General features: G+C 45.4%; 3 protein-coding genes across 10 annotated transcripts in view; 2 read left to right on the top strand and 1 right to left on the bottom strand.

The window, feature by feature from the left end:
• Window positions 1-803: 803 nt before the first annotated feature.
• Window positions 804-8,500, bottom strand: LOC103080049 (histidyl-tRNA synthetase 2, mitochondrial). Of its 3 annotated transcripts, XM_007461471.1 has the most exons (13): window positions 8,257-8,500; window positions 6,976-7,050; window positions 6,454-6,573; window positions 6,249-6,344; window positions 5,429-5,554; window positions 5,220-5,327; window positions 4,866-4,964; window positions 4,452-4,545; window positions 3,997-4,124; window positions 3,662-3,904; window positions 3,382-3,498; window positions 2,052-2,198; window positions 820-1,635 (listed from the first exon to the last, which is right to left on the bottom strand). In XM_007461471.1, the coding sequence occupies exons 1-13, from the start codon at window positions 8,362-8,364 to the stop codon at window positions 1,576-1,578; spliced, it is 1,521 nt and encodes a 506-aa protein (XP_007461533.1). In that variant the 5' UTR covers window positions 8,365-8,500; the 3' UTR covers window positions 820-1,575. The 3 variants fall into 3 exon arrangements, with proteins under 3 accessions (XP_007461534.1, XP_007461535.1, XP_007461533.1); XM_007461472.1 differs by lacking the exon at window positions 6,976-7,050 and having other exon boundaries at window positions 804-1,635; window positions 8,257-8,398; XM_007461473.1 differs by lacking the exons at window positions 5,429-5,554; window positions 6,249-6,344 and having other exon boundaries at window positions 804-1,635; window positions 6,976-7,147; window positions 8,257-8,360.
• On the top strand, window positions 8,290-21,762 carry HARS1 (histidyl-tRNA synthetase 1). 6 transcript variants are annotated; one of them, XM_007461474.1, is made up of 13 exons: window positions 8,290-8,793; window positions 9,073-9,162; window positions 14,155-14,274; window positions 16,465-16,560; window positions 17,201-17,326; window positions 17,942-18,049; window positions 18,201-18,299; window positions 18,506-18,599; window positions 18,959-19,086; window positions 19,179-19,421; window positions 20,666-20,782; window positions 20,983-21,129; window positions 21,512-21,590. In XM_007461474.1, the coding sequence occupies exons 1-13, from the start codon at window positions 8,704-8,706 to the stop codon at window positions 21,581-21,583; spliced, it is 1,530 nt and encodes a 509-aa protein (XP_007461536.1). In that variant the 5' UTR covers window positions 8,290-8,703; the 3' UTR covers window positions 21,584-21,590. The 6 variants fall into 6 exon arrangements, with proteins under 6 accessions (XP_007461536.1, XP_007461537.1, XP_007461538.1 ...); XM_007461475.1 differs by having other exon boundaries at window positions 17,201-17,266; window positions 21,512-21,583; XM_007461476.1 differs by lacking the exon at window positions 14,155-14,274 and having other exon boundaries at window positions 21,512-21,762.
• A 545-nt stretch (window positions 21,763-22,307) lies between these two features.
• Window positions 22,308-22,717, top strand: part of DND1 (DND microRNA-mediated repression inhibitor 1) — a 2,250-nt gene continuing 1,840 nt past the window's right edge. Inside the window, exons 1-2 of the mRNA XM_007461470.1 lie at window positions 22,308-22,331; window positions 22,435-22,552. Coding sequence (XP_007461532.1) covers window positions 22,308-22,331; window positions 22,435-22,552 — 142 coding nt within the window. The remainder of the gene's footprint in view (window positions 22,332-22,434; window positions 22,553-22,717) is intronic.

Below are 22,717 nucleotides of genomic sequence, written 5' to 3'. Positions count from 1 at the left end.
GTGAATGGGAAGCCGGAAAATGCCGTAAAAAGCGGCCTTGAGCCGTAAAGCAAAGCTTGCCTCCAATAAGCTTAGACTCTCGTGTTCTAAACGAGCTAAGCACTGGAGGGCTTCTAAAACAGGATTGTCGGCCCCGCCCCTGCTCCAAAGAAATAGCGCATGCGCAAGGAAAGTTTGAAGCAATACGGAAGTAAGGGCGCCTGGAAACGTTTTTGCCGTGGCTTTCAAAACAAGCGTAGATTCAACTTGTCTTTTCAACCAAAGAGGAAAATGAGATTCGGATCAGTGCTCTCTGATCTAATCTAATCAACCTGTGTGCATTGCCAAGAATTTCCAAACCTTCTTTAAGGCTGAAGCGCCGTTATAGGGGCTCTAGATGCACTAAAAATATGGCCCCAAGAGCGCCGAACTGTTTGTAAAGGCTGCAGCCTTTCCAACGCACATATGCAAAGAGCTTTTTGCGGCTTGTCTCTTTATCTTGAAGCAATGCTATCAAACTTTGGTTAACTCATTTTTCCTTCAGCTGAGAAACAGTCATTCAATCTATAGGGCACAGTTTAATCAACATGATGGGACTTGGGAAGGTTCTTCACTCTAGGGTGAAGAACTCTAGCAGATATCTCACTATACATTGATTTAGTGACGTGACTGTATCTCCAAGTTGGGGGAAGGGGAACTGTGGCTGCTCCCTTCACTGAATACAGAAACATCACCCCAGGGAGGTTACTCCTAGCTCACAGAATCCTCCAGTGTACACTCAAGCGTTTTCCATGGCCTATGCAAACCAATCCCTTGATAACAAATTACCCAAACTACTATATTTAATATTTTATTTAAAATATTATACAACCACTTCTAGAACAGGCACCTCCATGGCAGGACATGGAAGTCAGAGCAGTGATTCTGGCACAGGTAATGGTCTCCAAAATCTCAAAAGATCAGATATCAATCTTGTCAGGTCACTTATTAAGTTCAACATTCAAGATTATTAAACAGACAGCCTCACCCTATTATTAACAATGGATGGGCTAGAGAGATGCCACATCAATATGGGCACTGCTATGCCCTTGGGATAGCATCTCTGTCCTCAAACAAAACAGAAGACAGTCATTGCCCAACTCTTTGCTGTCTCCCAAAAACTCCCTGGACAGGCCAAGGGCAGGTTATGTACAAACTTCCCAGAAACTGGCTCAGAAGCCAGAGCAGAAGGCTAAGTATTTGACTTTTGATCTCAATGGTCAGAATCTTCTCAACCTGAGGTGACTTTCCCAGAGACTTGCTCATAGCAACCATCTCAGCACCTGTTGGCAGCACTCAGTGGCATTTCAAACCTGCCATCTGCCTCGGATGTTAGAGCATGTCTCTTTCACGTACCAGCCATCTGCGCCCATGCAGAATAGCTGCTCACACTAGCCCAGGAGTCCCCAGGGCCTTCTACAGTTCTGTACCCAGGAAGGATGAAGGATGCAGAGGCACTTGTCACCCATCCTGGCCAGCAGTTATGAAGTCCCTCAGGAAGTCAGTCCTAGATGAAACCTTTTCTACAAAGAGCAGCAGATGGCATTCAGGCAAGGATCAAGACTCAGACAGTCGCTTCTGAATTTCAGCCACAAGATTTTCCCGTGTAATGGCCACCTGAAACATAACAGAACTCTCATGTGACAAACTAGAGAGTAATACTAGTTCCTTAGCCACTACTTTTCTGGATTCATTTAACTGTGCAACTGCTCCCACTACTTATGCAACCAGTAGGGAGGAGTATGTGCTTCAACCTGTCCTGGAGAATGTATGCCCTCAAGACTAAAGGAATTCAAACACCTGATCTATGTCTATTTTGTTGATGAGTCTTGAAATACCCATAGAGATTTCGTTTGTCCTTTTGCCCACCCAACCAATCATTGGCTATAATGGTTGCCTAGGGTGGGTGCTCATTCATCTCTATCACGATTAACCCTAGAGATATTTTCTCAGCCAAAAGATATATATTTCTTAAAGAATCTAAGAAAAGTAGAAACACTTGGTCCCTCCTATTTCTGCCTGCCCCCACTCACCTCCTCCCTGCTGGCCACTGAACGGAGCTTGATGACCCCTTCCGCCAGTTCTTGCTCACCAATAATGACCACCAGTGGGATGCCCATGTTCTCACAGTAGTGCAGTTGAGTTAGTAGTTTAGGGTTGTTCTTATACATCAGTTCTGCCTGAAAAGGGTGAAGAAAGAATAGGGGACTTAGGGACTTCCCTGGTGGCACAGTGGTTAAGAATCCGCCTGCCAATGCAGGGGACATGGGTTCGAGCCCTGGTCCGGAAAGATCCCACATGCCGCGGAGCAACTAAGCCCGTCGCCACAACTACTGATCCTGCACTCTAGAGCCCGTAAGCCACAACTACTGAGCCCGCGTACCACAACTACTTACTAAAGCCTGCACGCCTAGAGCCTGTGCTCTGCAACAAGAGAAGCCACCACAATGAGAAGCCCGCACACCGCAAAGTAGCCCCCGCTCGCCGCAACTAGAGAAAGCCTGGCACAGCAACGAAGACCCAATGCAGCCAAAAAATAATTAATTAATTTTTAAAAAAAGAATAGGGGACTTAGAAGTGACCATACTGAAGCAACCTAAGTGTCCATCGACGGATGAATGGATAAAGAAGATGTGGCACATATGTACAATGGAATATTAATCAGCCATAAAAAGAAACGAAATTGAGTTATTTGTGGTGAGGTGGATGGACCTAGAGATTGTCATACAGACTGAAGTAAGTCAGAAAGAGAAAAATAAATACTGTATGCTAACACATATATATGGAATCTAAAAAAGAAAAAAAAATGGTTTTGAAGAACCCAGGGGCAGGACAAGAATAAAGATGCAGACATAAAGAATGGACTTGAGGACACTGGTGGGGGAAGGGTAAGCTGGGACAAAGTGAGAGAGTGGCATGGACTTATATATACTACCAAAAGTAAAATAGATAGCTAGTGGGAAGCAGCCACATAGCACAGGGAGATCAGCTCGGTGCTTTGCGTCCACCTAGAGGGGTGGGATAGGGAGGGTGGGAAGGAGACGCAAGAGGGAGGAGATATGGGGATATAATGTAATGTATAGCTGGTTCATTTTGTTATAAAGCAGAAACTAACACACCATTGTAAAGCAATTATACTCCAATAAAGATGTTAAAAAAAAAAAAGAAAAGAAGTGACCATACCACTCAAACCCCAGGAGCAGGCATATCCAAATAAGTAAGTAGCTCACCCTCATACCCTAAGAAGACACACTAGTGAAGACTAGAAAGATCTTGAGTTCCACCTTAGGCATAAGGTAGAAGTGGGCCTGGTGCATGAATTCCACATATACCTAGATGTTTTGGATATTAGCTCCATTATACCTTGATCCCAGCATCCCAAAGCTCTGCAATTAGCTTCAGCCGTTCTTGGAGAAAGTTCTTCTGTGGTGTGGCCACAAACACTTGGGTCTCTGTGGTCCGTATCTTCTCACCAAAAGTCTAGTAAAAGAGAGAGAGAAGGTAAAACTAATAAAAACTTCCTTTGCACCAATAATTCAAAGAAAAACAAAAACAATCATCAGAAAAACAGTCCAACTGCACTTCCAGAAACATGAGAGTTTTTAAGGTCTGCAGCCCCACTCTAACCCTACCAAGGACCTACCTTCATCCTCTGCTCCACAATGGAGAAGATCCGCTCCACCCCAATGCTGAGCCCCACACATGGCACGTTGTGGCCTTTGGGGTCAAACATGCCCACCAGCCCATCATAGCGCCCACCAGCAGCCACACTGCCCACATTCAGTGGCTCCTCCTCAGCATGAGCTGGGGTCTGTAGCAGCACCGCTTCATAGATCACTCCTGTATAGTAGTCCAGGCCCCGAGCCAGGCTCAGGTCAAAGGAGATCTGTGAGGACAAGGTTATAGTCAGTCTTAGACAAGACTCAGGACCCTGAGAGCCCTAGACACAGCAGGAGGTGCACTCCCTACCCAGCTTACCTTCTCAGCAATTCCAAATAAAGTCAGGTATTCAAATAGCAGCTTCAGGTCTCCCAAGCCCTCTAGGGCCTGCTTGTTCTGGGATAGTCTGGGATCCTGGAACATTTGTTTCACCAAGGATACCCCTCCTGGGGAGACATGTGGGAAGAAATAATGTCTGTGTTATACACCCAGATGTGTTTCATCCAAATGTATCCCTAATATGCTCCAGCTAGTCCTCCTCATTTTCTTAAAAAAAAAGATCCTGATCACATATGACCAGATTCTCCTCTTCTGCCTCCATCTTTGACACCTAAAGACATAACTGGTTACAGTAAGTAAAAAGGTTATTAAATTAAAACCAGGCTCTGGAACTTAGCACATTTATGAAAAGGAGCTGTTTCAGACATAGAAGTTATACACTTATCACCCTCACTCTGGTTCTATCATGTACCTCTGAAAACACTGATTCTTACCTTGACATTGGACGTAATCCCCAATTCGATCAGCTACTTCAGCAGCTAGGCCTTTCTTTGCCACCATCTCATGTCTCACACCTTTCCAAGACATCTGCACAAACACCCAAACATTAGCCTAGCCCCAAGATCCTTCTTTCTCTTAATGGAAAAGGACATCTCATTTCATTCATTATGTATGTCACAAGTAGCTAACACTCTACTCAGCAAAGTCAGAGGTAGCTTAGGAAATCCAGCTGTAATCTCCACTGCACAGCAAAACTCAGGTCTCATTTCAGAATGTCTCCTTACCTTCCTCCCAGAAATAGCTCACTTCCAGCCACCATCTCCTTATTTTCCTCTAAAGGTATATACAGATTTGAAGGCAGGGCAGAAACTCTGATAGGATCTACTGAAGCATGTCTTCTTTGTTACCTTGTCTAGTTTGTCTACCGAGGAGCAGATGGCATGGAACTTGCTTTCAGGAACACCACAGACGGCAAATATCCCATCCAAAATCCGCCGGTCATTGACCTGTGAACTCAATGGAAGTGACCCAAGTGGCTTATGAATGACCTCTCCCTCAAAACAATGGCAGTCCCTACTTGCCTGACTCATAAAAGGGAAAGGAAATTCCACAGGGTGACTATATAGATACAGATATAAAATGCAACACTTGTACTAAGAAAGTCCTAGAGCTACAGGCTTAATGGCTGGGGTCACCTATGTTTTCAAACAGCATTAGGCCAAATCCAGACTTCTTCCCTCAGTCCTCGGCTCTGGCCTCACCTTAATGAGAAAATCCCCAAGCTGCAACCCACTAAGGATTTCACACATGATCTTCAAACACTCTGCATCAGGGATCATAGGGTCAAACTGACCAGCAATGTCAAAATCCTACAGCAAAGAAAAAGGCGAAAAAAAATTAGTGAGCAGCCAGTTCCTAGGTTGTGGTCCCCAGAACTATCAAACCACGCTGCCTCCTTCAGGTCACTTACACACTGGCAGAACTCCCTGTAGCGGCCTTGGACTATGGTTGGGCTCTCCCGACGCCACACCTTTCCAACATGATAGCGTTTCATCTTCTTCACTTTATTCATGGCCAGATAACGAGCAAAAGGGACCTCACATAAATAGGTTAAGGAGGAAGAATACTACATCCAGAGCTTAGCCCCAGTGGAAAGACATTAGGGAGGACTGGGCCTCTATCAACTGGATCTCATCCACTAGGATTAGAACAAGGACTTTCTCTGTCTCCTTTCCCACTATCACCAAGGCATAGCAATCAATAAACATTGAATAGTGTCAAATGAAGGAATCCCTGCAAGTTTGGTAGAAAGCAGGGGAAGCAGAGATAAAAATGACCCAAGAACTTCAAGTCTGGGCCATTCCCTCCCATTCAGATCAAGTCTCAACTGTCTCAGAAGAGTCAAGCTTCAGAACCTGGATTTGCCTACAACTTCTATATCAATGTTTCTTCAAGTGTTCAAGGACCACCTGCATCTTAATTATCCAGGTACCTATTTAAAATGCAGATTTCTGAACACCACTCCAGCTACAGAATTAAGAAAATCTGGGGCTAGAGGTCAAGAATCTGTATTTTTGCAAGCTTCCTCAAGGGATTCTGACACACTATAAACTTAAATGACAGAGCTCCAGGCCAGGCTCTGCTGGCAGAATTGCCTTCTGGAAGAAACTTGAAGTAAAGGCTGCTGCCAATGAACCTATAGGGTCCCAGAGTCACTCCTGTCCCGTTATCAGAGAATGACCTCTGGGTTTTGAAAGAGGTAAGTCAGGCTCCCGTACTTAAAAGGATACAGTAAGGTCATAGCGCAAGGACAATAGCTCTCCACCCTGATCCTTCAGATCATAGATGAGCCCAGAGTCCTCTCCATACTTCTCAGTAAGCATTTCCTGCAGGAGTCAAACAGAAAGTGCCATGGTTAAAAGGAGGACTCCAGAACATAGGCTAGAAGCCCTTTGGGAAAGAAATGGGGTTCCTGCATTTTTTTTCTCCTCTTACCTTTAGCTCAAATGCCGGGGTATCCAACCCCTTTGCTCCATGACGTTTAAAGCAGCTAACAACCATATCAAGAATTTTCTCCCTCACGACCATCTGCTGGGGACTAAGATCTCTGGTGCCCTAGAAACCAAAAGGAGCCAGAGTGAAAACAAAGACAAAGACAAGTCCATTTAAGACAAAGAGTTAAACTACATCTATAATCTAAGGTCTGGAGTTGAAATCTCTTTGAGTTCAGACGACTATGAGCCCCACCCAGTATCTCAAGAATAGTGAAGAATTAGTGAAATAGTGAAAAATTAAAAATAGGGAATACCCTGGGGGTCCTTTGGTTAGGACTCTGCACTTTCACTGCCAAGGGCCTGGGTTCAACCCCTGGTCGGGGAACTAAGATCCCGCAAGCCATGCGGCACAGCCAAAACAAACAAACAAACAAAAACAAAAACATTAAAAGTGGTCAAGAAGAGAAGCACAGGGCAGAACTCCAAGGCACTCTAACGGACAGGGTGGGGCAAAGGGCATTACCTTTGGGGTCTTGATAATAAAATTTGATTTCTCTTGATGTGGTTTCAGTTGGGTTGCTAACGCTGCCTCCGCAACCTGGCAGAAGAAATGTGAGATATGGCTCCTTTCAATACTGGCCAAACCCGTGGTATCTCTGGCCCTGTGTACCACCAACCTGAAAATACTTTTGGCCCTGAGCAACAGGAAGTCTGAACACTATTTTATCTATCCCAATCTCAGCCCACTTCCAAAAACCCAGTTGTATCTGCAATACATATGTAATACATGTGGGATCAGATGTTTACCATACAAGATTCCTCACTATAATTGGAGTTTTTAAAAGTATGAAAAACTTTAACCAGCAAAAAACAAGGAAGGCACAAAGCAACCCAAGACTACCACCACTAACCATATAGGAGTAGGGATTAGTACGATCTCCAGTTCTCAGTTCCTACTCAAAGAGCAAAAAATAAGAATTGTTAATAAGGTAGTAATGGTCATTAGGTTTGGAGATAGGGAAAAAGTAACTGGAAGACAGAAGAGAAACAGCCCAAGAACACAGAACATGCCTGTGGAATGAAAAGGAATGGATTTCCTGATTGAAAAAAAAAAAAAAGCCGATTGATAGGATGCTGTGACTGCAAATAACAAAAGATCTGAGCTCTGTTGTTCATGATAGCACAAAGCATCTACTAGGAACACAAAAGTGTCATTCCCAAGGTAAAACAGAATCTGTGATTTTGATTATCCCCAGCAGGCTGTATGCCCTTCCAGAAATATAGAGCGTGTAGTAGTTCATACTTTGGCAGATTCTGTGCTCCAAAGGACAGCAGGTGAAGCCCACAACCCCTCCTAAGAATCCATAATCTCTGAAAACTAAAAATTTTAAGATAATTCTAATGTGAACTCACTCTACTTATGGCCGTTAGTCATCTCACTTAGTGGGACTATTCATATATTTTGCTTAAAAAAATTTAAATGTGTTTGATCCCAAAAGGTTCAGATAAGGGACTGTGGACCTATATTAAAATACTCCCTTACTATGTAGCCATAGGTAAGTCATTTAACCTTGGAGCCTCCGTTTCTTGAACTGTAAAACGGAAATAATAACCCCAACATCTCAAGATTGTTATGATGATTAAATGACAAAGCATCCTAAAAGGCCTTAGCTCTGTGTCGGTACCTGGTGGGCACTCAATAAAAAACCGACTGTTAATACCGCGGGAGTACAGGCCGCGAGTCTATGCTTTCAGACCTGGAGATCCTGCCCCGACAGACCAGAGCTATCTCTGTCTGGCTCACCTGGCTATGAGAATGGACTGCCCTGATGCATACAGCACCGGGCGGTCGCCGGAGCTGGCCAAACAGCACAGCCCAGGCCCTCCCATGTAGGAGTCCGAGCTGGGGCATCGTGCAGCAGGAGGCAGGATTTCCGGAACACGAGGCAAAGGACCTAGGAAAGAGGCAGATAGGACCCCAGGAAGGGTACAGGGCGCTGTAGAGGCGAAGTCCGAGCACCACAGAAGAGGTGAGCGTTTCTACATCTCCCAAATTCCGGAGGGTGGCTCCAGTCCTCTCTGGCTCCCGCCCAGCTCCCGCACTTCCGGTAAGAGCCGGAAGTGATTGTTGTACTGAGTGGTGGCTTTCTAGGCGTGCGGGCCCTCGACTCGATAGCCGGAAGTCATCCGAGCTGAAGCTGTGGCCCCCACAACCTGTCTAGACAGTAGTCAGCTCCAGTTGGCAGCCAGTATGGCCGATCGTGCGACGCTGGAGGATCTGGTGCGACTTCAGGGAGAGCGCGTGCGGGCCCTTAAGCAGCAGAAGGCCAGCGCCGAGCAGGTACGACCCAGGAGGCAGGAGAGGGGACAAAGGAAGGCCTGGGAGAACAGAGCGGGGAGTGGTCTGCACAGAGGATGGGGATGTGGAAGAAAGGACTGGACTTGTAGGTAGGAGGATGGGCTGGGTGGGGAGGTAGCTGCGGTAGGACCCGAGAGAAGCAAAGCTAGGCTTGGGAGAGAGATATGCCCCACGTCCTGCTGAGGGAGGGATACTGAATGAATGACGGAAGAGGGAGGGGGTGGCAGATGTGGTAGCCCAGCGCCTACTTTCCCTCCACAGATCGAGGAGGAGGTGGCAAAACTACTGAAACTGAAGGCACAACTGGGCCCTGATGAAGGGAAACAGAAGTTTGTGCTCAAAACCCCCAAGGTAAATATTCCTTTAGGGAGCCTCTGAGAGGGTCCCTAATTCCACTCACAAGGACGCATATATGCCTGCTTCTCTGAATCAGGTCATTGAGGAGGATCTGAAATCCTGCAGAGGAAACAACAGTTGGTTGTAGGCGCCAGGCTGGATTGCGCTCTGAGTCATTCTGGGATGGCAAAGTGATGGCAGAAGCTAGGCCAGCTGGGCGCTTAGGGGAGTCTACCTGCTACTGCTACTCCTTCTTTCATTCAGTAAATATTTACTGAGTGCTTACTGTGTGCCTAGCACTGTACAAAGCAGTAAGTGTACCATGGTGAACAATATAGCCCGCCCTCAGGGAGCTTACATTCTACTGAAGGAAACAGACTTAGGAGAAATAATCCCACACATGGATATGTAACTACAAATTGTGTTAAGTGATGTAAAGAAGTAAAAAGGATGCTCTGAGAAAAATAGGGGAGAACTGGGAAGTCTGAAGAAGTGATAGACTAGCTGACCTAATAGATGAGTGGAAGACAGCCGGGTGAAGAGTGTGAGGAAGATAAGTCCAGGTAGGGTATGGAAATCCTGAAGTGAGAAAGAACGTTGGTAGTTTCCAGGAACTATAAAAAGACCTTTATGACTAGAACCAAATAGAGAAGGAGAGTAGAATGGAATGAAGTTGGAGATTCCTAGCTCAACCACCATGATTTCAGTTCAGATGCCACTTTCTGTAAGTTCTGGGTTCCCTTGGCACTTCATAAGTATCTCTGTTATTGCATTTATTGCTGACTTTTCATTATTCACATGGTTTATTTAACCTGAGAGTCTGGGACTAAATAGGTATTCAATGAATGTATGTGAAATTTAATTCCAAAGTAGAAGGGAGATGATCTCTCTTCCTTATGTTGAGATGTCACCGTTTAAGAGTAATTCTTTGGGCTCCTAAAATCATTGAGCTATTCCTTTCTACATATAACTCATTTCAAAGGTTAAAGAGGGGCTTCCCTGGTGGCTCAGTGGTTGAGAGTCCGCCTGCCGATGCAGGGGGCATGGGTTCGTGCCCTGGTCCGGGAAGATCCCACATGCCGCGGAGCGGCTGGGCCCATGAGCCATGGCCGCTGAGCCTGTGTGTCCGGAGCCTGTGCTGCACAACGGGAGAGGCCACAACAGTGAGAGGCCCGCGTACCCCCCCAAAAAAAGTTAAAGAGATGGTGTAAAACCCCAAGGCAGTGACCATCAGTAGTTATTCAAACTATTGGGTGAAAAGATTAATGGGGATTTATGATAGATCAGGCTGACCTCAGCTAAACCCAATGATCAATCTTAGCATCACTAAAAGTAGGACAACCAGACATTATATTCCTCTTGATGTGATGCAATAAGAAGTACACAGCACCACCTATGAAGTATTCTTGCCAAGAAGAATTGTACCTGAATCTAATCAGTCTTCAGACTTAACTACCAGTTTACTGGAAATATGGGAAATGGAGGAAATGTTAAATGACCACATTGAATATACAGTTAACCAAATCTAGAATGAGAAAAATTCTTTCAGAAAAATGACTCAGTTTCCTCAACAAATAAAGGACATTTTTTTTAAAAAAGGGAAAGGAAACTGTTGCAGATTAAATAGACATGAGACATATCAACCAAGTACAGGTTATGAACTTATTAAGAATCTGATTCAAACAGTCAACCATAAAAAGATATTATTGTGGCAGTTGGGGGTAATTAAACATGGTTTGGGCACTAGGTAAAGGGTTGCTGTTAAGTTGTATTGGTTGTAAGAAAGGTATTGTAGTGTTTTGGTTTTTAATCCTTATATGTTAGACAATTATACTGAAATATTTATGGATGAAAGTATATGATATCTGGGATTACCTTAAAATACTGCAGGAAAAAAAAATATTGGGGCTTAGATAAAATAAGAATAGCAGATGTTGATAGTTGTTGGAGGTAGGTAATAAACACAGGGTGGGGTGGTCCAGTGTACTATTCTCTATAATGTGTGTTGGAAAATTTCCATAATTTAATGTTAAAAGAAAATGAGATACAGCAGAAACTAACACAACACTGTAAAGCAATTATACTCCAATAAAGATGTTTAAAAAAAAACAAGAAAATGAGAATATACTGGAGAGTTAATATCCACTTAGTTTGTTGAAATACATTTCTTGACATGTGATTCATAATTAACAGAAAACTCAGTATTATGGGGAAAGGACTTTTTCAAGGAACGTTCCTGGTCAAAATTATTTTCATAATGTTATTTGCCTTTTTCACTTCGTTTGCGATGAAGGTGCAAAAGCACTGGTGTGTAGAACTGCTGGTGTCTTAGCACAAATTAAGATGTTGGCACTGAGCTGTACTAATTAATAACCATTATGTTCTTTACTTTTGTGAACTCACAGTAAAAAAAAAAGATTCAGTTTCACTTAAGAATGTCCTTGATAAAACAGTAAAAATTATTTATTTTATTGAATATCGACCCTTGAGTACACTGTTTTTTAATATTCTGTATGATGAAATGGAAAGCACAGATAAAGCACTTCTGCTGCATTCCAAAGTAGGAAAAATGCTGTGCCATGTGTGAACTGTAGGCTGAACTAGCTACTTTTTTCATGGAAAACCTTTTTTATTTGAAAGAAAAACTGAAAGATAAACTATTGTGTTAAAGATTTGGATATTTGGCAGACATTTTCACAAAACTGAACAAGTGAGCCTTGTCACCTCAAGGAAAACATTCAACAGTATTTGTTGCCAGTGATAAAATTCAAGTGTTCAAGTCAAAGTTAGAACTTGGATTTTCCACCATGAGCTTGACAGGTTCTCAGTACTTGAAGACTTTCCTGATGAGATCTATGGTGACATGAACAAATATGGTTTTTTGATATTGTATAATGAGGCATATCAACATTTGGAAGATCTGTGTAACTGTTATCAAAGAACAAATATTTTCCAAATGACCAATGCATGATATTATAAAATTGTGCCTGCGTAGAATATCCAAAGTACAAGATAGAGTAACAGATATTTTTTAAATTGTACTAAAATATACATAACAAATTTTGCCATTTCAACCATTTTTAGGTGTACAGTTCAGTGGCATTAAGTACATTCATATTGCTGTGCAACCATAACCACTATTCATCCCCCAGAACTTTTTCATCCTACCAAACTGAAATTCTTTACCCATTAAACAGTAACACCCCATTCTACCCTCCCTTCAGCCCCTGGTAACCATCGTTCTACTTTCTGTCTCTGTGAATTCTGGGTACCTTATAATGGATTTTAATGTAACAGTGTGAAAAGTTCATTGATGTACTTTCAGATTCCACATTGCAAACCAATCCTTAAGAAGCTCTCCCTCTGGATTTTGGTATAGTTTAAGAAGAACTACATTAATATCTACAATTAGCTGAAAAGTTTATTAAAAATATTCCTCCTTTTACAATTACACATCTCTGTAAGGCTAGATTTTCTTTATATATTCAACCAGAACAACGTATCACAACAGAATTGAATGCAAAAAGCATATATGAGAATTCAGCTGTCTTCTATTAACCCAGGCATTAAAGATTTGCAAAAATGTAAATCAGTGCCACTCTTCTCACCAAATGTTTTTGTTTTGGAAAGTAGTTAACATTTTTCCTAAAATGTTATTTATGTTAACATGTAATGGATTTTCTTTTTGTTAAGTGAATTAATAGTTTTAAATGTTTGCAGTTTTAATTTATAATACAATAAATATTGATAGGTATAATCCACTTTGGGGTCCTTAGTAAATAGTAAGAGTGTAAAGGGGTCCTGAGACCAAAAAGGTCCTACTTGTGAGTAGCATATAAAAGCCCATACTAGAAGCTCTGACCTGGAAGAACAGAGTTCTAGTACTGACTGCCAGGAACCAGCTGAATGGCCTTAAGTAATGATTTAACTTCTCAACACATTCAAATTCATTAACTTAGCCCTTGTCATAGGGCTATCAGAAAAAAATTAAAGAAAAAAATAGTGGAGACTTCCCTGGTGGCGCAGTGGTTAAGAATCCGCCTGCCAAAGCAGGGGACACGGGTTTGAGCCCTGGTCTGGCAAGATCCTACATGCTGCGGAGCAACTAAGCCTGCATGCCACAACTACTGAGCCTGTGCTCTAGAGCCCGCGAGCCACAACTACTGAGCCCGCGTGCTATAACTACTGAAGCCCACACACCTAGAGCCCGTGCTCTACAACAAGAGAAGCCACCACAATGAGAAGCCGGCGCACCGCAACGAAGAGTAGCCCCCGCTCACCACAACTAGAGAAAGCCCGCGCGCAGCAATGAAGACCCAATGCAGCCAAAAATAAATAAATTTAATAAAAAAAAAAAAAGAGGGCTTCCCTGGTGGCGCAGTGGTTGAGAGTTCGCCTGCCGATGCAGGGGACACGGGTTCGTGCCCCGGTCTGGGAGGATCCCATATGCCGCGGAGCGGCTGGGCCCATGAGCCATGGCCGCTGAGCCTGCACATCCGGAGCCTGTGCTCCGCAACGGGAGAGGCCACGACAGTGAGAGGCCCGCGTACTGCAAAAAAAAAGAAAAAATAGTATTTATTAGGATTTCTTTTTAAGGTATGTTGGGAGAGAATGTTACTTGTAAAATTTGGAATTCGATTCATTAAGCCAGTTTGAGTTGGTTATATGCCTGTCATCAGGTAGATGTTTTCTATTAGGCAGGGGAATGTTCTGTTTCCCAGAAAATGAGTTTAGGAAAATTTCTCAGAGAACAGAGTTCCAAGAATTCTAGAAGATAGAACCAAGCTAAAAAGGGGTTGGAATTTAGAAGGGTGAGAGCAAATGGGTGTGGTAATTAATAGGGAATTGTTTGTACTTGTTTTACAACTCAGTGACCTGTAGGAAAACCTAAGTTTGGGGCAGGGTTTTCATTTGCCATCATTGAAGTCATGCTTTTATATTTCTAGACCTTACTGTTCTTTGTTTTTAAACCCCATCCCTGGTTCTCTGGCTGATTTTGACTCCAAGGGCACAAGAGACTACAGTCCCCGGCAGATGGCAGTTCGGGAGAAGGTGTTTGATGTAATCATCAGCTGTTTCAAGCGCCACGGTGCAGAAGTAATTGATACACCTGTGTTTGAACTAAAGGTGAGGGGTGGATGAGGAGAAATTGCCTGGTGGAATAATGGGTATACAAACAACAAAGAGGATGGCAAGAGAGTGAGGCCCAAAGGTCTCTCTCTTGTTGCAGACAAAGATTGGCATTTTCTCCATGAGAAGGGGGACAGGACTGGCATAGAGAAAGAGGCCCTGCTTTTTATTTACCTTGGTTGTGGCCGGCAGCATCCAAAAGAGAGCCCTTCTCAGGGGTGGAAGTTGTTATGGCTCCTGTCTACATTGAATTCCATGGCACCTGTACTTGAGATGTTTCCTAGATACATGTAAATCGAACATATAAAGGATAAATATGCAACCAGTCTCCTATTGGTGGACCCTGAGGTTGTTTCTAGTTCTTTGCTATTAAAAAACAGTTCTTTGCATCCCTCCCTGCTTAAAACCCAGTAACTCCCAATGCATTTATAATAAAATCCAAACTCTTTACTCAGGCTTACAAGGCACTACACGATGTGGCAACTTGCCTACCTTTCCCACCTCATCTCATGCGCTTCTTCCCCTTGCCCACTGTGCTACCATGGTCTTTTTCTATTCCTGGAACATACTAAATACGTTTCGATCTTCGAACCTTTGTTCTTGCTCTTCCCTCTTGCTGAACTTCCTTTTTCTCTAGCTCTCTGCATGACTTTAATTCCAGAGTAAATTAGACATAACAGATTTTAATTTCAGATTTCAACTAAAATGCCATTCCTCAATTACTCCTCTCCAACTGCCTTGTCTAAAGTAGCCCTTGTCTATCACATTGACCTATTTTATTTCCGTTAAAGAAGCTATCACTATCAAAAGTTATGTTAATTTGTTTCCTTGCATTAATGTACTGCCTGTCGCTTTTCATTACTATAGAAGATCCATGAGGGTATGGACTGCCTTTGTTCACTGATGTATACACAGGGCTTAGAACAATGTCTGGTACTAGTGGGCATTTATCTGCAGGGTAAATTCACAGAAGTAGAATTTCTGGGTCAAATGGTTGTACTCATTCCTATTTCTACCAACTATATTAGTTTGCTAGTGTTCCCATATCAAAATACCATAGACTGGGTGTCTTAAAGAACAGAAATTTATTGTCTGGAGGCTAGAAGTCCAAGATAAGCTGTCAGCAGGTTTGGTTTCTTCTGAGGGTCATGAGGGAAGGATCTGCTTAAGGCCTCTCTCACTGGCTTTTAGATGGTGTCTTTTCCCTATGTCTTCACATCATCTTCCCTCCTCTGTGTCCAAATTTCCTCTTTTTATAAGGACATGAGTTATATTGGATTAAGACTCATCCTAATGACCTCATTTTACCTTAATTACTTCTAAAGACCCTGTCTCCGAATAGAGTCACAATCTGAGGTTATGGGGGGCCAGGTGGGTGCAGGGAATAGTGCTTCAATATATGAATTTCGAGGGGACACAATTCAGGCCATAATACCAACCACTGTATTCTCAGGCCATAACACCAACCATTGTATGAGTGTTTCTATTTTCTGCACACTGGGAATTTTCAGGTTTTTTGAACTTTGCCAGTCTGGTAGTGAAATATGTTATCTTGTTGAAGACATCACAGGGCAAGGACTCTCAGTTTTGGCTTTTGACAGTGTTCAAATCTCAGGCCGTCATAAAAACATTTATCTTTGTTGATCTAATGACCCACTCCTAGGCATTTATACTCCAAAAAAATATTCAAAAGAAAAAACTGTGTACCCAAATATATTTATTGAAATGCTATGGAATTTTTTTTTCAATTGGAATAACCTAAACATCTATCAGTGTAACACTAGGAAGGAAGGAAATAGCTTCTTCTCACTAGAATATTATGCAGCTTTTTTTTTTTGGCCATGCCGCACAGCTTGTGGGATCATAGTTCCCCAACCAGGGACTGAACCCAGGCCCTCCGCAGTGAGCGCACAGTCCTAACCACTAGACCGCCAGGGAACTCCCAATGCAGCTTTTAAAAATAATACTTCAGCTCTGTCACAAAATGGAAATGTGATAAGCAGAAAACCAAATTGGTATTTCCTTGATTATAACTACATCAAATAAGGAAACATTGGGAGAGAGAACAGAGGAAATGTAGATAAGTTGAAATCAGTCATAGTTAGAATGGTGGGTTTTTGTTTTTAAAACTTCCTTTCAAATTGTTATATTTATCATTATGGTCACATTTCTTTATGTTTTCTCCAGGAAACACTGACTGGAAAGTATGGGGAAGACTCTAAGCTTATCTATGACCTGAAGGACCAAGGTGGGGAGCTGCTGTCTCTTCGCTATGACCTCACTGTATCTTTTTAAACTTGGGATGTATTGGCCCTTACTGGGCTGGGGCTTTTTCTAGCCTCAGGTTTGGGGGCAGCTAGACATAGGTGGGATCAAATATAATGCATCTTGCAGTCAGGGAAGTTATTTCTCTAAACCAGGAGCTGGGCTTTGGCTAAACAGAGCATAGCTAGCCTTTGAAGGCTTCTGAATCCTGAGTGAGACCTCAGCTTTATGTCAGGGTCCAGTTCTGACTCTGCCAACAATCCCCTGGATTCAGAATACATCTCCCTTGCCCTGACTGGTGGACAGAGTTCTCCCTAATTGACCAACAGCACATTTCCTTTATCTCCAAGCTATGTCAGAGAATCATCTGCTTAGAGATCCCTACTTGGGGCCCTTTTTCTGCTCCCTGGCCAATCTGCCCACCCCCCTGCTGTGCTCAGCATAGCCCACAAAGAAAAGAGCCTTAATATTTTATGAGACTTCAGCTGCCCTGTATGGTAACAAAGTTGATTCTTGCTGATGTTCAGAAATGCTGTTAATCTTACAGATGGTGGTTTTATCCACACAGGGTGCGGTTAGACCCCAGCTTCTGTTGGTGATGATAATCAACTTCCAGACTGTGGAAGGTGGGGCTTTCCCCTTAACTCTTTGTCATCAGGTTCCTTTTGCTCGATATTTGGCAATGAATAAACTGACCAACATTAAACGCTACCACATAGCAAAAGTGTATCGGCGGGATAACCCAGCCATGACCCGAGGCCGATATCGGGAATTCTACCAGTGTGTGAGTATGGGGGCAGGATGGGTAAGGAGGCCCTCCCTTGAGCCAGTAGAATCTATTGAGTATTTATGGTGTCCTGAAAAATCTAGATGCCCCAGATAATGCTAACCCTAAGATTTCTTTAGTATTTTCATATACAGGACAGGGATTATGCTCCTCATTTTATCTGAGGAAACTTGAGGCTCAGCAAGATGAAGAGATCATAGGGATAAGAAAGGCAAAGTTAGGACTAGAACTCTTGGTGCAGTGCTTTTTATATTAAACCACAGTGATAGGATCAGCACAAAGGATGAGGTACTGTCGCATAGACTGGTGGCACAGCTTCTGAATGAATAAAGGACTAAGGCCGTATAATTGCTCCCACAACAGTGGAAGGAAATAAGGAAAAATAGATGAGTGAGATAATGAAGGAATAGCCCTGTGGATGGGAAGAAAACCAGGACTGGTAAGAGACCCAGGAATACTGGGGTTTTGCTCTGGGCTGACAGTCAGACGGAGAATGAAGAATGTGGTCTGCGCATGAGTGCAAAGAGGCCTCCTTCATAGAAAGCAGAGCTCTCAGGAGTCCTCCCTCAAGGTTAAATCCCTGAGGACCTCTAGCTAGCCCTCTCCCTACAGGATTTTGACATTGCTGGGCAATTTGACCCCATGATTCCTGATGCAGAGTGCCTGAAGATAATGTGTGAGATCCTGAGTTCACTCCAGATAGGCGACTTCCTGGTCAAGGTCAGAGCTGAATGGGGCTGGGAGGGCAAAGCTGGGCCTGGCCTCTCACAGGAGAAGGTCCTTGTGCAGAGGAACCAGTAGCCTAAGTGTCCAAGGCTATCGAGGGTCATGTAAGGAGATTCTCTTCTCACTATGCCTTGGGTCGCTGCAGGTGAATGATCGGCGCATCCTAGATGGGACGTTTGCCATCTGTGGTGTTCCTGACAGCAAGTTCCGCACCATCTGCTCCTCAGTGGACAAGCTGGACAAGGTAATGACCCAAACACCTGACTCTTCTTTTCCCAGATCCCACCCTGCCCTGAGAAATGGAAAAGACTATGCCCACAGAGGAAGATTAGCCCCAGGATATAGGTTGATGGGCAGCTTCTGCTTAAGACCACCCCCTGAGAAGGGCTCACACTTGCTCTGCACTGGGAAAGCTGCCCAGGGTTCCCTGACTGGTATCTGTCTGCTCAGGTGTCTTGGGAGGAAGTAAAGAGTGAGATGGTGGGAGAGAAGGGCCTGGCACCTGAGGTGGCTGACCGCATTGGGGACTACGTCCAACAGCATGGTGAGAAACAAACCCTGCCTCCCCGGCAGCCATCCCACTGCCCTCAAGCGAAAGCCAAACTCCTCCGTGTGTGTGTGTGTGTGTGCGTGCGCGCGCGCGCGCACACGCACACTAGAGACAGAGGGAAGGGGAATGCATGTGTGTGTATGCACACATGCATACATGTGTAATCCAGAGGAAAATTGTGTGTGTGTGTGTGTGTGCGCGCGCGCGCGCGCGCCTGCGCACACACACTGGAGACAGGGAAAGGGAATGCATGTGTGTGTGTGCACACATGCATACATGTGTAATCCAGAGGAAAAGGTAAAGCCCTTATATTTTTCTTCTTGTCAGTCTGGCTTACAAATCTGTCTCCCCAGGTGGGGTATCCCTGGTGGAACAGCTGCTCCAGGATCCTAAATTGTCCCAAAACAAGCAGGCCTTGGAGGGCCTGGGAGACCTGAAGCTGCTCTTTGAGTATCTGACCTTGTTTGGCATTGCTGACAAGGTGAGTCAGGTTGGGATGGGAGCCTTAGCTGAGCTCCGGGGCTGGAGGCCTTTGATCCTCATCTGCTGCTGACCATGTTCTTATCCCTCCAGATCTCCTTCGACCTGAGCCTGGCTCGAGGGCTGGACTACTATACCGGGGTGATCTTTGAGGCGGTGCTGCTACAGCCCCCAGCCCAGGCAGGGGAAGAGCCCCTGGGTGTGGGCAGTGTGGCGGCTGGAGGGCGCTATGATGGGCTGGTGGGCATGTTTGATCCCAAAGGGCGCAAGGTGCCATGCGTGGGGCTCAGCATTGGGGTGGAGCGGATCTTCTCCATTGTGGAGCAGAGGCTGGAGGTAGGTCTTGTGGCTGGGTGGAAGACATTCTGGGCAGATGGTGGCACCTGAGCTCTCTTCTTTGATCTCTAAGGGGGCAAGTAGTACTGCATTGGGCAAGTTGCATCTTTGCAAAGAAATGGAGAGAAGACTGTTGCTGTCCTTCAGACTCCCACCCCATTATAGGCCAGCTTGACGGATCTTTGATCATTCTTTCTTCACAAAATCCTTTGCTCCCTACTTCCTTCAGAGCTGTCAGGAATCTAGGCTAGTATATCCAAAGACCTGGATCTTCCTCATAATACAGAACACTTAATACTTTACTACTCTGTGCTAGGCACTGTGCTTAGTGCTTTTCATGCATTGTCTAATAAAACTCTTAAACAGCCCTCTGAGGATAGCTACTTTTATTATTCACATTTCTCAGGCAAGGGAACTGAAGATTATAGATCAAATAATTTGCCCAAGGTTTAAGTGGCAGAGTCAGAATTCGGATGCAGGCAGTCCAACTCCAAAGTCTTGCTCCCAACCACTCTGTGATATTGTCTCTAAGTGGGAAGCGTGTATCTGAGGCTGTGGGATCCCTCAGATGGCTATCCTGACTCTCTAGCACTTAGAGTAACATGAAGGAAGCCCTTCTTGGCCTCAAGCCCACCTTTGTTGCTACTGCTCTTAAGTGGCTGGTTGCCTTTCATCCCTCGGATAATGCTCTGGCAGTAACCTTCCCACTGCTCCCACCCTTTTCTCTAGAGTGGAACCCACTGGTGTTTTCCAATTGAGGTCACTGTTCCAGTAGGCATCTTATGTTGTAAGAACAACGGGAATAGTTTTCCAGAAAAAGAGACAGCAGCAGCATTCTTTCTCCCCTCCATCCACACACCCCCGAAGTTAAGCCCTATGGCTGACGCATAAGAGACACAGTCTCCTTGTGGGAACTAGGACTGCCAGGGGTGATTGGATTGCCTGGGTGAGCTCAGAATATCACTTATGATACATAAGGTTCTAGATGGAGATAAGCTTGAAGTTACTGTACATAAGCTACCTTTGCCCTCCATTATTAATTCTGGCAAGTCATATGTACAAGCCAGTCAGTTCATTTCTTATTCTTCTAAGAGCTACTTTTTGCCCAATTGCTAGATGAGAAGACTAGCCTGCCCTGGTGGAGTTGGGCCTGGTCTCAGAATCCTGACAAGAGCCTGCTCTGTTTGCTCTTTGAAGGTGTTGTGAAGGGTAGCCCAGTTCTTTCTTAACTGCTTCTTCCCTAGGTCTTGGAGGAGAAGGTACGGACCACAGAAACACAGGTGCTTGTGGCATCTGCACAGAAGAAGCTGCTGGAGGAGAGACTGAAGCTCATCTCAGAGTTATGGGATGCTGGGATCAAGGTAGAGGAGGCAAGCCCCAGGGTGGCAGCAAATTTGGGAGTGCTGGACACAAACGAAATAAAAGCTTATCCATAGTGGCCCTGCCATTACTGTGACTTCTTGGGGTGAAGGTCAGAGAAAGGTGCCAACTTGGGCCCCAGGGAGATTGTCCCAGAGGACTGCAGAAGACAGCCTTCATCTCCTTCCCTGGTCCCCTGCAGGCAGAGCTGCTCTACAAGAAGAACCCCAAGTTACTGAACCAGCTGCAGTACTGTGAGGAGGCAGGCATCCCACTGGTGGCCATCATTGGTGAGCAAGAGCTCAAGGACGGGGTCATCAAGCTCCGCTCGGTGGCCAGCAGGGAAGAGGTAAGTAGGTGCACAGGAAGGCTGAGGGATGGGGAATGTATGCCATTTCGGCAGACCAAGGCCAAAAGTTACTGTACACAAGCCAGACCAAGGCCAAGGCCCATTCAAGACCTAAGCAAAAGCCTGGCATTCATATTAACGCCCAGTCCTAAAGGACTTAAGGGGGTAATATGTTACTATGGTCATGGTAGGGTAAAATCTCCATCCCCACACATACCCTGTGTCTCTCCACCTCCCCCAAGAAGCGCTGTCTCCCCTGAGGTGTTTGATTGGGTTCCTGCGCCCAGCTGAGCCAGGCCTGATGACTAGAGGAAGGCATGGGTGCTCAGAGAGCAGTGGAACACAAGATGCTCATACCACCTTGTTCCTCCATCCTGGCCAGGTGGACGTCCGGAGAGAAGACCTTGTGGAGGAAATCAGAAGGAAAACAAGCCAGCCCCTTTGCATCTGCTGAGTTGAACTATCAGAGGAAAGCGGGACTGGCACAATTTAAGGCTAAGACAAAACTGCATACGTACTTCAACAGCTTTGCACGTTTCCTTCCCAACAGGAAGACCTGAAGAGTGGTCAGAACAGAGACTTTTTTATTTTTATTATGATTATTTTATTGGTAATCACAGGCAAAAATGGCCACCCAAAAATGGGTGGGCCACGGGGAAATGGCCCAAGCTGGTCTCCTCGGCAGGGCCCTCCAACCAGGTGAAGGGAACGCTTCCCGAAACCAGCCGCCGCGGAAGGTCCAATAAAATGCCTCAACCACTGGAGCCTGCCTGTGTCACTACTGCCTAGCCCTGCCTCCCCTGTTAGAGCCTGGGCCTCCCACTGCGACCACTTCAGCGGTGGAAAATGGGGAGAGACACTTACAGTAGCTCCCACGGGGTATTCCGCAGGGGGAAGGGCGCCCCTGACGTTCTCGCCTCCAGCCTCCATCCTGCCGGTTTGCGAGCCGTGTTTTAGGAGGTGGGGCTGCCCGCAGACCCACCCACTAGGGTCTCTAGCTTTCACCTGAGGGTCTGAGGTTCCCGCGGCGCACGTGCGGCGGATACCCCCACCCCCTTGGTGGGCGGGGTCGTGCTCAGAGCCAATGAGAGCTTGGGGGTGGAGAAGTAGGGAAGCTTCCAGAGGGGCAGATAGGGAGGAGGTTATAAAGGGGGTACGAGCGAGCCAGCGGGAGCGCAATGCAGTCCAAGCGGGAGTGTGAGGTAAGTGTTTGCCTACCCGGGGGTCGGTGAGCCCTGGACATAACAGGCGAGGTGGGGGTGGACGCGGCGATAAGGCATTCCAACCTGCCTTTTTCCCCCTCAGCTGTGGTGTGAGAGGGTGAATCCAGAGAACAAGGCGGCGCTGGAGGCGTGGGTCAGGGAGACGGGCATCCGCCTGGTGCAGGTGAACGGGCAGAGGAAGTATGGCGGGCCACCCCCAGGTACGGTAGTCCCAGCCCTCCGCCTACGGGAGGGCTAAGGCAGCCTCGACGGCCACGAGCCGCCGCGTTCGGGGGAGGGAGGGGCCTACGCCGAGGCTCCACAGTCAGAAACTTATAACTACCCCGTTACCCGCCCCCCCAGCTGATGAAACTCATTGTCTGTGG

Source organism: Lipotes vexillifer, unplaced genomic scaffold (assembly GCF_000442215.2).
Source record: "Lipotes vexillifer unplaced genomic scaffold, Lipotes_vexillifer_v1.1 scaffold217, whole genome shotgun sequence".
In the NCBI taxonomy this organism is placed as follows: domain Eukaryota; kingdom Metazoa; phylum Chordata; class Mammalia; order Artiodactyla; family Lipotidae; genus Lipotes; species Lipotes vexillifer.
The sequence above is the reverse complement of the archived record's forward strand: the minus strand, read 5'-3'. Positions and strand labels throughout refer to the sequence as shown.